Source organism: Frankliniella occidentalis, unplaced genomic scaffold, assembly GCF_000697945.3.
Source record: "Frankliniella occidentalis isolate FOCC.00 unplaced genomic scaffold, Focc_3.1 Scaffold38, whole genome shotgun sequence".
NCBI lineage: Eukaryota > Metazoa > Arthropoda > Insecta > Thysanoptera > Thripidae > Frankliniella > Frankliniella occidentalis.
In genome coordinates, this window is record NW_026267168.1 from 1,586,358 (window position 1) to 1,597,615 (window position 11,258).

Genomic DNA, 11,258 nt, shown 5'->3' on the forward strand with positions numbered 1-11,258 from the left:
ATTGCATGTTGTAAAATCTAAAAGGTTTATGCAAGGGTTTACCTTGTTTTATAAGAATAAGTCCTTTGAGGGAAGCCAGAGAAAACTTTCTTCTATTTGGAGCTACAGATAATAAACAATAATTGGAAAATCTCTCATCTTTACAGAGAATTGACCATGAATTTGGAATAGTTGGGTAACCACTCAGTACTGTTCCATCCTCAGTAACAGTAACAATACGTCCTATTGACAATAGGACCAATTTACGAGGGTGTGATTTAATACTTTCAACAAGACCATTCTGGTAACAGACTGGTAGAATGGTTGGTGTAGTTGAATTGAAAGAGAGTGGAAGCAATTGTATTGATCCATCTCCTGCTCCAGTAACCTACATGTAAAACAATTCCAATATAATTGTAAAATCACAAACATATTTTTAAGCACACTGCAGTCATAACAATTACCAGAAGTTGATGTTCAGTACTGAAATCTAAACTCCACTGACAACCACTAGAAGATCTCTCTAGGGTTTGCAGTAGTTTCCCCTTCCTGCTCCACACACATACTTGACAGTCCTAGAAAATTAAATGTAGTTTTAGGGGAAAATCAGTAATAATACTTTCTACTTACTGGTTGGCATATCCTTACCTCTCCAACACTAACTATGTAGTCCAGAATAATAATACTCCGCCAAACTCGTGCTGAGTGGCCATAAAATATTTGAGAACAGGTGACACTCGAAGATTTCCAGTCATATTTTTCAGATAGGGTAATAGTCCACAAACGAATACTTCTATCATCAGATGTAGAACACAAAGAAGAACTACTCCAATCCCAAGTTAGAGAAAATATTACTCCCTTAAAAAAAGGGGGGAAACAAAAATAATGATGTACATGCTTATACTTATAATAAGAATCACTGTTCTTTGATAAAATTAAAGATAGGAAAAGACTCACATCATGACCCTCAAGTCTATGTAAAACTGGTTGGTCCCCCTCAATGCAGTCTCCTGGTAGCCAGATTACAATTTCTCTGAATACAGTTCCTCCAAACACCACACAACTAGACCAGTCATTACCACAAATAGTAGCAGAATATCTGATTTTAAAAGGCGGTCAAAGAACACATACTACTTAATTGCCGGACAAACATAATTTTCAGTTAATCTACAAATAAAATATGAGGCAATGGAAAAGGATACAGTATGCACTTTTCATGGCAGTCAGAACGTTTCAAATTCAAACCTCCGATGACTTTCCAAGACCAGAGCCAGGTAACATTGTGAGCAGTAACAAGAACAACTTGAGTTGCAGAAGAGATCCAGTGTGCAGCGAGGATCCAGTCCTCCAATGTTATATTTGCAATACATGTCAATAAAACACTGTGAAAATTAACAATCATTAATTGAAATTACTTTAAAAAGAAAGTAAACATATATGTGATAAATTAAAGAACCTACTCATCCTGAACAGAAGAAAATGTAAATATTTTGACAGATTTACTCCCATAAATTAAAATGTAATCTTCCTCATTAGGTATGATTCCATAAATTTTATGGCCTCTGAACACTTCTAATTCTTTCACACATCTCGTGGAAGTCAAATCAAAAATTTTAAGGTATCCCCCAACGCCTGAAAAATAGGAAGACGTTCAGATTCCACGTTATAATTAATTTGGCACTAAGTTTTGAAAACATTAGAAGGTTAGGTTCTTACCAGAGAAAACGAAGGAACGAAAACATTTAACACAGACAACGTCAGTGCTAAGGAATGCATTTCTCACAGAGGCTACGTCCATAGTTGCTTAAAACATTCAGTATTGTTCACAGATTACGTTCAATAACAATAAAACTTAAGTCTATTACAGTCGCCATCAGTCGCACAACGAAAACACCGGGAAGGCGCGGGGCGGGGAGGGGTTAAAGCGGGGGTGCAAGGGGAATGTTTTCAAGCGCTTTCCTTTCTGCTCTAAAGGTTCACCAACATTTGAAACTTCCTGCGGAAAGACGATAACACGTCAAATAGTTATGACAAGGAAGTATTTGAATTTTTATAGTTATTTGAAACAATCTAATTATTGAAAATTCTTTACAATTTTAAGAGACGACAGGTAATGAAAGACTTTTCAAGTCTTCAGATGTACCTTACAGTTACACGCTTGGAGCGTCAATAAACTCGGCTGGGCGTCTGCTGCAACCGATGCATCCCTTGTTTCACTTGAGAAAGCAGAAAAAGCACACATACTTTATTCTTCAACAATGTCTGCGAGTTCGCTATTTGGCAGACTACATTTGCGTCATTGGTATTCCTCACTGGGGTATCTGTCATTGCCTCGATTCTACAGTCAAGTACCTAACCGACCAGCATGGGTAAGCGTTGACAGGTTATTAACAAGTTGTACTCAAGTTGTATGAATTTGTTTTTCCTTTGCTGTATCTCTTGTCATTATTTCAACTATTTTTATTTCTACTGCTTATTGTTGTAGCATACAAACTGAAGTTTGAAAACATTACAGGAACCTCAACCCTGTTTGACATTGGACATGAAACTGGAATTTGAGAAACTCTGGAAGCAACATGTCGATGACTTTGGCCTTACAAAACATGAGAATAGACAAAATACGTACATTCTTTCCATGTTTCCATACCCTTCAGGCAAACTTCATATGGGGCATGTTAGGGTGTACACTATCAGTGACACATTGGCCCGATTTTATCGTATGCAAGGATTCAATGTGAGCAAAGAAAAAGTCAATTGTGATTAAATGGTTTGAACTATGTTTCTATAGCAATGCTCTCACCCTACAAAACAGGTCCTTCATCCCATGGGATGGGATGCATTTGGTCTTCCTGCAGAGAATGCAGCAATTCAAAATAATGAAGACCCCTCAACATGGACTGAAAAAAATATTAATGAAATGAGATTCCAGATGAAACAATTAGGATGTAGCTTTGACTGGGATCGTGAATTTGCTACATGCCATCCATCGTACTACAAGTGGACACAGTATATTTTCCTCCAAATGTATAAGGCTGGCCTAGTCTATCGCAAACCTGTAAGTGACATTGCTTAACTTAATTGTTGATGTGCCTCATTTTCAGTACTATAAATTATTTTTCAGTCTCTTGTGAACTGGGACCCAGTTGACAAGACTGTTTTAGCTGATGAACAGATTGATGAGAAAGGGAACTCCTGGCGATCAGGTGCTAAAGCTGAAAAAATTTTATTAACACAATGGTTTGTGAAATCCACAAAGTTCTCAAAGTAAGTTTTTATTTTGACCATGTAATTTTGATTTCAAATTTTTCCATTTCATCAATAATAATTTTTTCAACAGAAATCTTCTGAAAGAATTGGAAACTCTCCAAAAGGAGGACTGGGCTGATATTATAAACCTACAAAAGTCTTGGATTGGTGAAGCAGATGGTGTAGCATTTGATTGGAAAATAGAAGGGCTCAGCTCTGATTTATCCATCCCAGTTTGGACCAGTAAACCTAAACTTGTGAATAGAGTTGAATTTATTGCAGTTGAGCAAGGAAGTATGTTGGATGTACTTCAGGTACTCAGTTACAACCCTTTCATATAGTTTTTCTCCATTGAAAAATGAATATATTATATTTTAATTATATTTTGATTGGATTCTATTTGCCTAGGCACATAATTCTATTAAAGAATATGAGTACACCACAAAAGATGGTGAAACAGCAAAATTTAAAGCTTTCCGCCTTAATGTTGTTGCTTGCAATCCATTTTCAAAAGAGAAGGTACCTGTGTATGTTGTAGATGGCGTTTTGCCTTTTCCGCCTGGTTCAGACACATACATGGGAGTGCCTTCAGAAAGTGAAGTGGATTGTATGTTTGCAAAGACCGTTAACCTTCAATGTAAATTGCAGTTTGAGCAGGTTGGTCATTGTAAATTTAAGATATTTTACCTTACATTTCTATGGTTTTAATAATTATTTGTTATAGGATACCTCTGCAGAAACTCTGTGTTTGAAGGCACAGGAGATGGGTATTGGTGGGTACCCTGTCAGCTCTAACTTGAAAGATTGGTTAATATCCAGACAGAGGTATTGGGGAACTCCTATTCCTATCATACACTGTTCAACATGTGGTGCTGTGCCGGTTCCTGAAGATCAACTTCCTGTACAGTTGCCACCTTTTCCATCAAATGAAGGGAGTGTGACAAAAATTGCCTCACCCCTGGCACAGGCTAAGGAATGGGTGAACACAAAATGCCCTAAGTATTAACAGAATCTCCATTTCCCTATTCCTGTTTGTTTGCAAATGTAACTTTTCTTTTCAAAATCACTTAATTTCTTCTTAGATGTGGAGGGTCAGCTTCACGGGAAACAGATACAATGGACACATTTTTTGACTCATCATGGTACTATGTCCGGTTTTTAGATGCTTTCAATGAAAAAAAATTAGTGTCATTTGATGAAGCTAAAAAATATTTGCCAGTTAATGTGTATATAGGAGGGAAAGAGCATGGTTAGTCTTAGTCTTTCTAAATATCTACCAGAAATCTTGTTTTTATATTAGCTTTACCAGATTTTTATATTTCCTGGCTTATTTCTTTCAGCCACTTTACATTTGTACTATGCAAGAATTGTGTCTCATTTTCTGCATCAGTTGGGTATAATTCCATGTCCTGAACCATTTAAGCGACTGCTTGTACAGGGAATGGTAATGGGGCAAAGTTTCCAAGAAGAAGAGACTGGACGATATTTGACTAGAGATAAAGTAGAAATCAAAGGTATCCATATCTGTCTAATTTTTCTGAAAAAAGGATGTGCCAATGACGTGAGAGTGTAACAATGTTGATGTAGATGTCTTACCAAAACTTATTTCTGTAGATAATCTTGCTGTCTGCCGTGCTACTGGTAAACCTGTGATTTCAAAGTGGGAAAAAATGTCAAAGTCAAAACATAATGGTGTTGACCCCATTGATGCTATTAAATCTTTTGGTGTGGACACCACTCGTCTTCTTATGTTGGCCGATGCAGCTCCATTTTCTCAGCGAAATTGGAATCCAGAAGGTAGGCATTGAAGTAGAAGTACGTATTTCTTCAAAACTGTTTAGTAAATGTACTAGTAACGTAATGTATGTATCTTTTTAAGGCTCAAAGGGAGTTTTTAGCTGGCAAAATAACATGTACATGCTAGTTTCGCATTTTCTCTCTGTACGTGACAGTGCAAAGACAGGGATATTGAAACCTAATCCGTCCTCCCTCAGCTTTTCTGAGGGGGAGAAAGAAGCTTATAGTTTGCGAAATAAGCACTTGAGTACTATAACTCACAATTATAGAAATACACATCAATTCATGGTTGCCATCAAAAGCATGCAGCAGTTAACCAAACAGTTAAAGGTAATTTTGTTGTCCACTCTTACATCCAGTAAGCTATGTTTTTAAAACAAAAACTAATATAGCCACATTTTTTTTTCCAGTTATTACCACCTGAGGTTGTAGCATTTAGCAGACAATACGAACTAGCTATTGCCACCCTAATCTCTACTTTAGCACCAATGGCACCTCATTTTTCTTCAGAACTTTGGCAAGGTTTCTTATCGGCTCCTGGAAGACTTAACATAGATAACTCTGATATCAAATGGGATAAACCAGTTCTAGAACAGCCCTGGCCTACTTTAGATAGCAAATTTCAGCTCCCTCTTGCTGTAATTGTGAGTGTAAACCAAACCAAAGTTATTGTGTTAATGAATATCACGGTCTATAATTCTCTCTGAATTTTTGTTTTGCAGATTAATCATAAGGAAGTCTGTATAATACCTATACCCTTTGAACAATTTCGAACGTTGAATGGAGACCATATGATTGAAATCGCTTTACAGCATGAGAAAGTCAAGAAGATACTAGACAATAAAACAGTTCTTCATTGCAAAGCAACAAGCATGACAGAGCGTGCTGCTAGGGTATCTATGGCAGTGCCAGGACTTAAAATAAGTGAGGAAGATATCAAATATTCCTTTACTAAGAAAGGTAGACAAGAAGCAGCAAAAAAGAAAAATGAAAAGAAAAAAGAAATGGCTGAGGAGCAATAATTCACCATAATCCAGATTTCAAAATAAAAATAGATTTAATAAATAATGAGAATTAGTTGTTTGCACCTTTTCAACTCAAAGCAAAATAAAACAAATTGGTGCAGATAGAATAGAGGAAGTCATAATAAATAAAATGAAAGATAGAACTCAAGAGCAAAATACCAAAACATGATGGTACAGATAATGGAAGTCAAAATACAATGAAAGAAGTCGGTACTGTAACATTCCAACAATTAGCCTGTAGGATGATGTTCACATTTAGTACATATGATAGTAAGTTATCGTTGCCGGTATCGAGCTGTTGCTTCTGATTGTGATGTGGAACCACTGCCTGAGCCAGATTCACCCCATCCGCTAGATGGCGCAGATGGCGCAGAAAATCCGCTAGATGGCGCAGAAAATCCACTAGATGTCCTTCTTGGGGAAGAGGACTGGGTGCTGGAAAAGAATAATGCAAGTCAATTTTTTTGTTGCATTTGGTAAAACATAACTTAACATATTTTCCGGGATGAAATGGGTTATACATCAGCTATGTGATCATGTCTTATTATATAAAGCGTACCATATCAGATCAGATATGATCATATAAAACTTCATATATAACTCATTTCACATTTCATCCCTGTTTATATTCATGTGACATACTTTCTGTAGCCACTGCCACTGCTGGCACCCCCACCAAACATGGAGCCGAGAATTCCCCCTGCAGCTAGTCCAGTCCAAAATCCAGGACCTCCTCCTCCACTACCACCAGCGGGATAATTATTGCCACCACAGGTGTCATCCCTTGAAATATAAATGTAATGGAAATAGAGTTAGCAAAATTCAGGTATTACAAAACAATCTAAATTCAGAGGCTTAGAAAGTGTTTGGCTGTGAGGTGCGCAAAGCTGGGCTTGGGTTCATGGAAAAGCTATAATATTTGATAGAGCACAGGAATGTGGTTCTTTAAAGAAGAACAAAAGGCTGGCATGGCTCATTTAAATGCGCTTAAATTCCTACCATTATGTAGGTAAATATCAAGTTAAGCCAGTACTAAAAAGAGCGGCAGGGTCATCAGAAGGCTTGAATATTTGTTGGTTAGGCACAAAAGTGTGTCCTCTCAAAGAACAACAAAAGGTTGGCACATGGCACATTTAAACACGCTTAATCTATAGCCATTGTGTAGAAAAATATTGCAAGCAATGCAAGGTTAAAAATAACTAGGCGCCATTAAGATGACAAAATATTCACTATCACATCACTATGGCACAACAATGTGTGTCATTTCAAATAAGATGAAAAGATGGGTAAAGGGCATTTAAGTGCCCTTGATTTACTGCCGCTTTATTGTGAAATTCCATACAAGCGGGTGTGCACAGAGCAGTTTTAATTTTGGGAGCACCCTGACCAACACACATGTGTCTGTCTGAATTCCAAATTTAAATAAAATAACTATCTTCATCATTCAATACACACCTTGGTTGATTACCAAACCCAAAACCTGGGGAATTCCTTCGATTACGCGGATTACTACCAGGGATATTCCAGCCCATCTGAGGCCCCCGACCATCATCAGGACCATCGTTGTTTGTGTAACTGTAATTCACAACATAATGACATGTAATGAACTAATACTTTGTAGGTTCAAAAAGGAAATTACATGATAAATGGATCTCTTGTAAAGAGCATTCAAACAAAGTACATTACCTTCTGTTTTGTTGAGCTTCAGTATCAGGTTTAACACATGTTATATACAACACATACAGTAAAAACATACAAAACAAAATAAAGAGGACTCCGGACAGCCCGGGAGGCTCTATAGGAGAGGTAAAAGAGCTTTTACTGCTCCCTTTTCTTTTTATAGAATACTCCAACTGTGGATGGTAAAAGAATGAGATTTAACAATTTCATGTGTGAAGTAAATTAAAACCCCAAAAGAGTGTAAAAAACCTTACAGAGCAGGACCCAGCTGTTACATAGGAATCATCAGGGCTGCTATAGCCCTCACAAACAACTTCAGGTTTATCAAGAGCATACTCTGAATCTAATTCTGCTGTACATCGCCACTGAAAATAATGAAATGTAAGATAATATTAGTGGTAACTTCACACTAAGTTGCTACCACAAAATAAAAATACATACCAGATTGGAGCTTCCATCCCAACCAACATTTTCACATTTAACCGATATTGGTTGAGGGTATTGACATCCCTTCAGACACACAAGTTGAGGTACAGCGAGTGTTCGACGAGATCTAGTTATCTCTCCAGGGTAAAAGTAAAGAGTTCCTAGGTTTTTGTACAGAATTCTATCTGCAAAAATTAAAATACTCAACTTAAAAACTTCTAAATATAAAAATTTGCCCTACTTTGCAAGCAACCATTTCAAGATAAGTGGTCAAGCTACAATCATAATAAACTATTAATCTCAGAGCACGCGTGTCAAATAAACAAAACAATAAAGTAGTAAAGAAAAATTTCCAAAAATTGATGCTTGACAAACAAGACCTTAAAGTCTGATGAGTTTCTAACCGTATCCCTTGAGGATTTGTTTGGTAGAGGCTTACCCGGCTTCGAAGCCTTTACCCAATCAGTCTGAGCAAAAACCAAAATGGTAAAAACAAGAATAAACAGCTTGGACATCTTCATTCTAAAAGTTGACACTTCTTCTGATGCAATAGGCGAGTGACGAAAGTACACACAGTTGCAATGAAAACTTGCACTACTCAAGCTTGCACTGCTCAGAGGTGAGCCTCCAAAACAAAACAACAGTTCCCCCACCACGTTCTCCCGCCTTCCGCCTTTTGTTTTCGTGACGTGCAGTGTCGTGGACCAATCAGAACAGTGAACGTTCTCGCGGCTATTTTTCAAAGTGCTCCCGAACACTGTCACGTAGGTGGCCCATGTTGTAGCCCATCGTAGTCAGGTAAAAGTAACTTTTGACTTTCCACTTTTCATGTTTAATATTATTCGCTTTATTGGTCTGGATCTGTCGAAGAATCTTTCATTTAAGACCTCCCACAGGCAAGGAATTGCCGGTGGTAGTTAGCGCTCTTCGAATTTTCTGTACCTATCTGACAGACAACTTATTCGCAGTTTTGGTCAGTGGCGCCAACTTACAAATGTCGAGATATCGCTACAGGCCCATCAGACCTCAACACTGAAAAAAATGTTTGGTCACCACGGCCGAAAAATTTGGTTGTCGTCACTAAAATGGTGTTCAATCTGCCTCTTGAGTCATAACCGAGGTCATAACCCTAGAACGTTCTATCGTGCTGGCTAAGCGTTCAGACGCTCTAACCAAACGATAGATCCAGCACGATTGATCGTTCTATGATTATGACGGGGCAGATTAAACACCAGTTTAGTTAAAGCAAACAAAGTATTTTTCTCCGTGTAGCTGGGGCGACCCGTGGGTGGTAGTATGTTCCTGTCGTCTCACATGTGGACGTTCCGCATAAAAACAGAAAGATTGCGTCCGTACATTGCGAGAGTGTTTCATCACGTTCTCATTTTTACAATTTCTTGTAACCTTTCATCAGGCCCCAATCAGCGCAGTACGTCGCACTTTTTTCGCTGAGTACTTCCCTGTCTGTTCCCACTGTGAGGAATGATTTTTTTTGTCGATATCGATACGAAATTGTTTCGATGCCACTTGTCGTTTGAGGTATCGTTAACGTGACGAAAGTGGCACCTCTAACGATACAAGTGACATCGAAACGATATTGTATCGATGTCGGCATTCCTCACTGTGTCCCGGCTCCCTCCCGTTTAATTAATTTGCCGTCGCCCTCGCCTCCGTTAAACGGTGGGCGCAATTGGTGTGATTCCCTCCAAAAGCAGCGCCTGGCAGAGAGCGGGCAGAGCAGCAGCAGCCCCGCAAACTTCCCCCGCCGTGAAGGTGTCGTGACTTTAGCAAAGTTGCCGCTCTCCTGCTCGCTTTCGAACGCGCTGCAAACTTTCTCTAGCTATCCACACCCATCCTCTTTTTTTTTCTCCACCCCAGAATTCAGTCCTGCGGCAGCGCGAGACCGGGTGTTTCGTTTGAGAGTGACGGAGTGACGTTGCCGGGTTGCTGCCCCCCCGCCCGGCCGGTAGGCAGCCCATTGAGCGCGGGGCAGCTCAGCTGCAGCTGGGCCGCCGCCCTGCCGGCCTGCAACCCATCATGCACGGGAGGCACGGGAGGCGCTGCGAATGCTGCGCTGGCCCACAACACCCACAACGCCAACGCCAACCCTCTGCGTCATCATCTCGAATGTAGGGTCGTCGATGTTCAAGAGGACCGGCGGTCTCAAGTAACCGAGGCCAGAGGTACATACGTACCAGCAGCGCCAGCAGTGATTGCCTTTATCCCCCCCACCATCCCCCAACGACGCCCAACTCCACCCGCCATACCACCACCACCCCTTCCCTTACCTTCGACTTGATTGGAGTGCAACTCTATGGTGCGTCCTCTGGGGACCCAGACCGAACCAGAACCAGAACTGGCGTATTCCCACAAGAACCCGGCCCATACGTATAGCCGGTCGGTGTAGTCGGTACCCAACCACCGCCCCCGCGGGGACGGTACGGTGCACACTTGTGCGGTGCACCGGGCAGTACCTATAGTGGCGCACAACTCACGGCAGCTCCGGGCGTCCGGCCGGTCGGTAGCCCCCTCTCCCCCTCCTCCGCGCGCCCTCTCCGGTTCCCACGCAATCATTCCGCCGCCCTCCAGCGGGAAACTCCATAACAAGGTTCTGTCCGTTCTGTATCGACCTGCAACAAACACTAAGTGTAATTGGTCTTTCTTTTTAGCGATTTATTTATTCTTAATTTGTAACGTTGCGAACCTTTGCTGCCGATGGCAAAAACTAGGGATTTTAAAACCTGAAATCTCCTCGGAAAAACTAGGGGCGAAAATCAGATTTAAAACAAAATAAATCTTGATTTTCCCCCCCAAAAATACTAATCTCGAAAATTCTAAAATAAAATTCCTAGGCACAAGCATTTTGGTGCCCGGCCTTCTTTCGTTGCCGTGTCGTGGGTAGGAGTACAACCGAGCCCGACTTTACTGCCTGCGCGCTTTCCCCTCTTGCCCTCCCTTTTCACCCCTTTCCTCCTCTTGTCCTCCTCCGCGGTCAAAGCACACCGGCAGATGGCAGATATCGACCTCTGCGGGTGCGGCGTCGTGGCGCGGTGTGGTGGTCTGGTAGGGCTCCGGCAGGGCGATGCCCTGCTTTGCTCGGACTGG

The 11,258-nt window shown here is 40.5% G+C and overlaps 3 protein-coding genes across 7 annotated transcripts in view; 1 reads left to right on the forward strand and 2 right to left on the reverse strand.

Annotated features, from left to right (window-relative positions):
• Positions 1 to 1,906, reverse strand: part of LOC113213494 (WD repeat-containing protein 6) — a 4,759-nt gene extending 2,853 nt beyond the window's left edge. The window contains exons 1-7 of one of the 2 annotated variants that reach the window (XM_052266372.1): positions 1,696 to 1,905; positions 1,440 to 1,611; positions 1,182 to 1,361; positions 937 to 1,078; positions 628 to 837; positions 444 to 554; positions 43 to 367 (exon numbers count right to left, since the gene is read on the reverse strand). In XM_052266372.1, the coding sequence (XP_052122332.1) occupies positions 43 to 367; positions 444 to 554; positions 628 to 837; positions 937 to 1,078; positions 1,182 to 1,361; positions 1,440 to 1,611; positions 1,696 to 1,777 (1,222 nt within the window). In that variant the 5' untranslated portion in view covers positions 1,778 to 1,905. Of the gene's footprint in view, positions 1 to 42; positions 368 to 443; positions 555 to 627; positions 838 to 936; positions 1,079 to 1,181; positions 1,362 to 1,439; positions 1,612 to 1,695 lie in introns of both variants that reach the window. The other variant, XM_052266373.1, reaches the window with a different exon arrangement.
• A 203-nt stretch (positions 1,907 to 2,109) lies between these two features.
• On the forward strand, positions 2,110 to 6,412 carry LOC113213508 (probable leucine--tRNA ligase, mitochondrial). Its single transcript, XM_026432600.2, has 13 exons — positions 2,110 to 2,348; positions 2,495 to 2,713; positions 2,792 to 3,034; positions 3,101 to 3,243; positions 3,317 to 3,539; positions 3,634 to 3,882; positions 3,950 to 4,224; positions 4,308 to 4,474; positions 4,566 to 4,739; positions 4,840 to 5,022; positions 5,105 to 5,352; positions 5,433 to 5,666; positions 5,745 to 6,412. The coding sequence occupies exons 1-13, from the start codon at positions 2,238 to 2,240 to the stop codon at positions 6,042 to 6,044; spliced, it is 2,769 nt and encodes a 922-aa protein (XP_026288385.1). The 5' UTR covers positions 2,110 to 2,237; the 3' UTR covers positions 6,045 to 6,412.
• LOC113213522 (store-operated calcium entry-associated regulatory factor) lies at positions 6,057 to 8,800 on the reverse strand. Of its 4 annotated transcripts, XM_052266374.1 has the most exons (8): positions 8,593 to 8,799; positions 8,169 to 8,338; positions 7,982 to 8,092; positions 7,734 to 7,900; positions 7,503 to 7,622; positions 6,690 to 6,830; positions 6,424 to 6,482; positions 6,057 to 6,393 (listed from the first exon to the last, which is right to left on the reverse strand). In XM_052266374.1, exons 1-8 carry the CDS (start codon positions 8,672 to 8,674, stop codon positions 6,323 to 6,325), a joined length of 921 nt encoding a protein of 306 aa, XP_052122334.1. In that variant the 5' UTR covers positions 8,675 to 8,799; the 3' UTR covers positions 6,057 to 6,322. The 4 variants fall into 4 exon arrangements, with proteins under 4 accessions (XP_052122334.1, XP_052122337.1, XP_026288411.1 ...); XM_052266377.1 differs by lacking the exon at positions 6,690 to 6,830 and having other exon boundaries at positions 8,593 to 8,800; XM_026432626.2 differs by having other exon boundaries at positions 6,057 to 6,482; positions 8,593 to 8,798.
• Between the last annotated feature and the right edge of the window lie 2,458 nt (positions 8,801 to 11,258).

Excerpts from the sequence above, each read along its gene's own strand:
- LOC113213522 (XM_026432626.2), bottom strand. The coding sequence starts at position 8,674 with ATGAAGATGTCCAAGCTGTTTATTCTTGTTTTTACCATTTTGGTTTTT. Across the intron at positions 8,093-8,168 it reads GGGATGGAAGCTCCAATCTG|TGGCGATGTACAGCAGAATT; the intron begins GTATGTATTTTT and ends CATTATTTTCAG. Across the intron at positions 7,623-7,733 it reads GAAGCTCAACAAAACAGAAG|TTACACAAACAACGATGGTC; the intron begins GTAATGTACTTT and ends TGTGAATTACAG.
- LOC113213508 (XM_026432600.2), top strand. The coding sequence starts at position 2,238 with ATGTCTGCGAGTTCGCTATTTGGCAGACTACATTTGCGTCATTGGTAT. Across the intron at positions 3,244-3,316 it reads AAATCCACAAAGTTCTCAAA|AAATCTTCTGAAAGAATTGG; the intron begins GTAAGTTTTTAT and ends TTTTTTCAACAG. Across the intron at positions 5,023-5,104 it reads GCGAAATTGGAATCCAGAAG|GCTCAAAGGGAGTTTTTAGC; the intron begins GTAGGCATTGAA and ends TATCTTTTTAAG.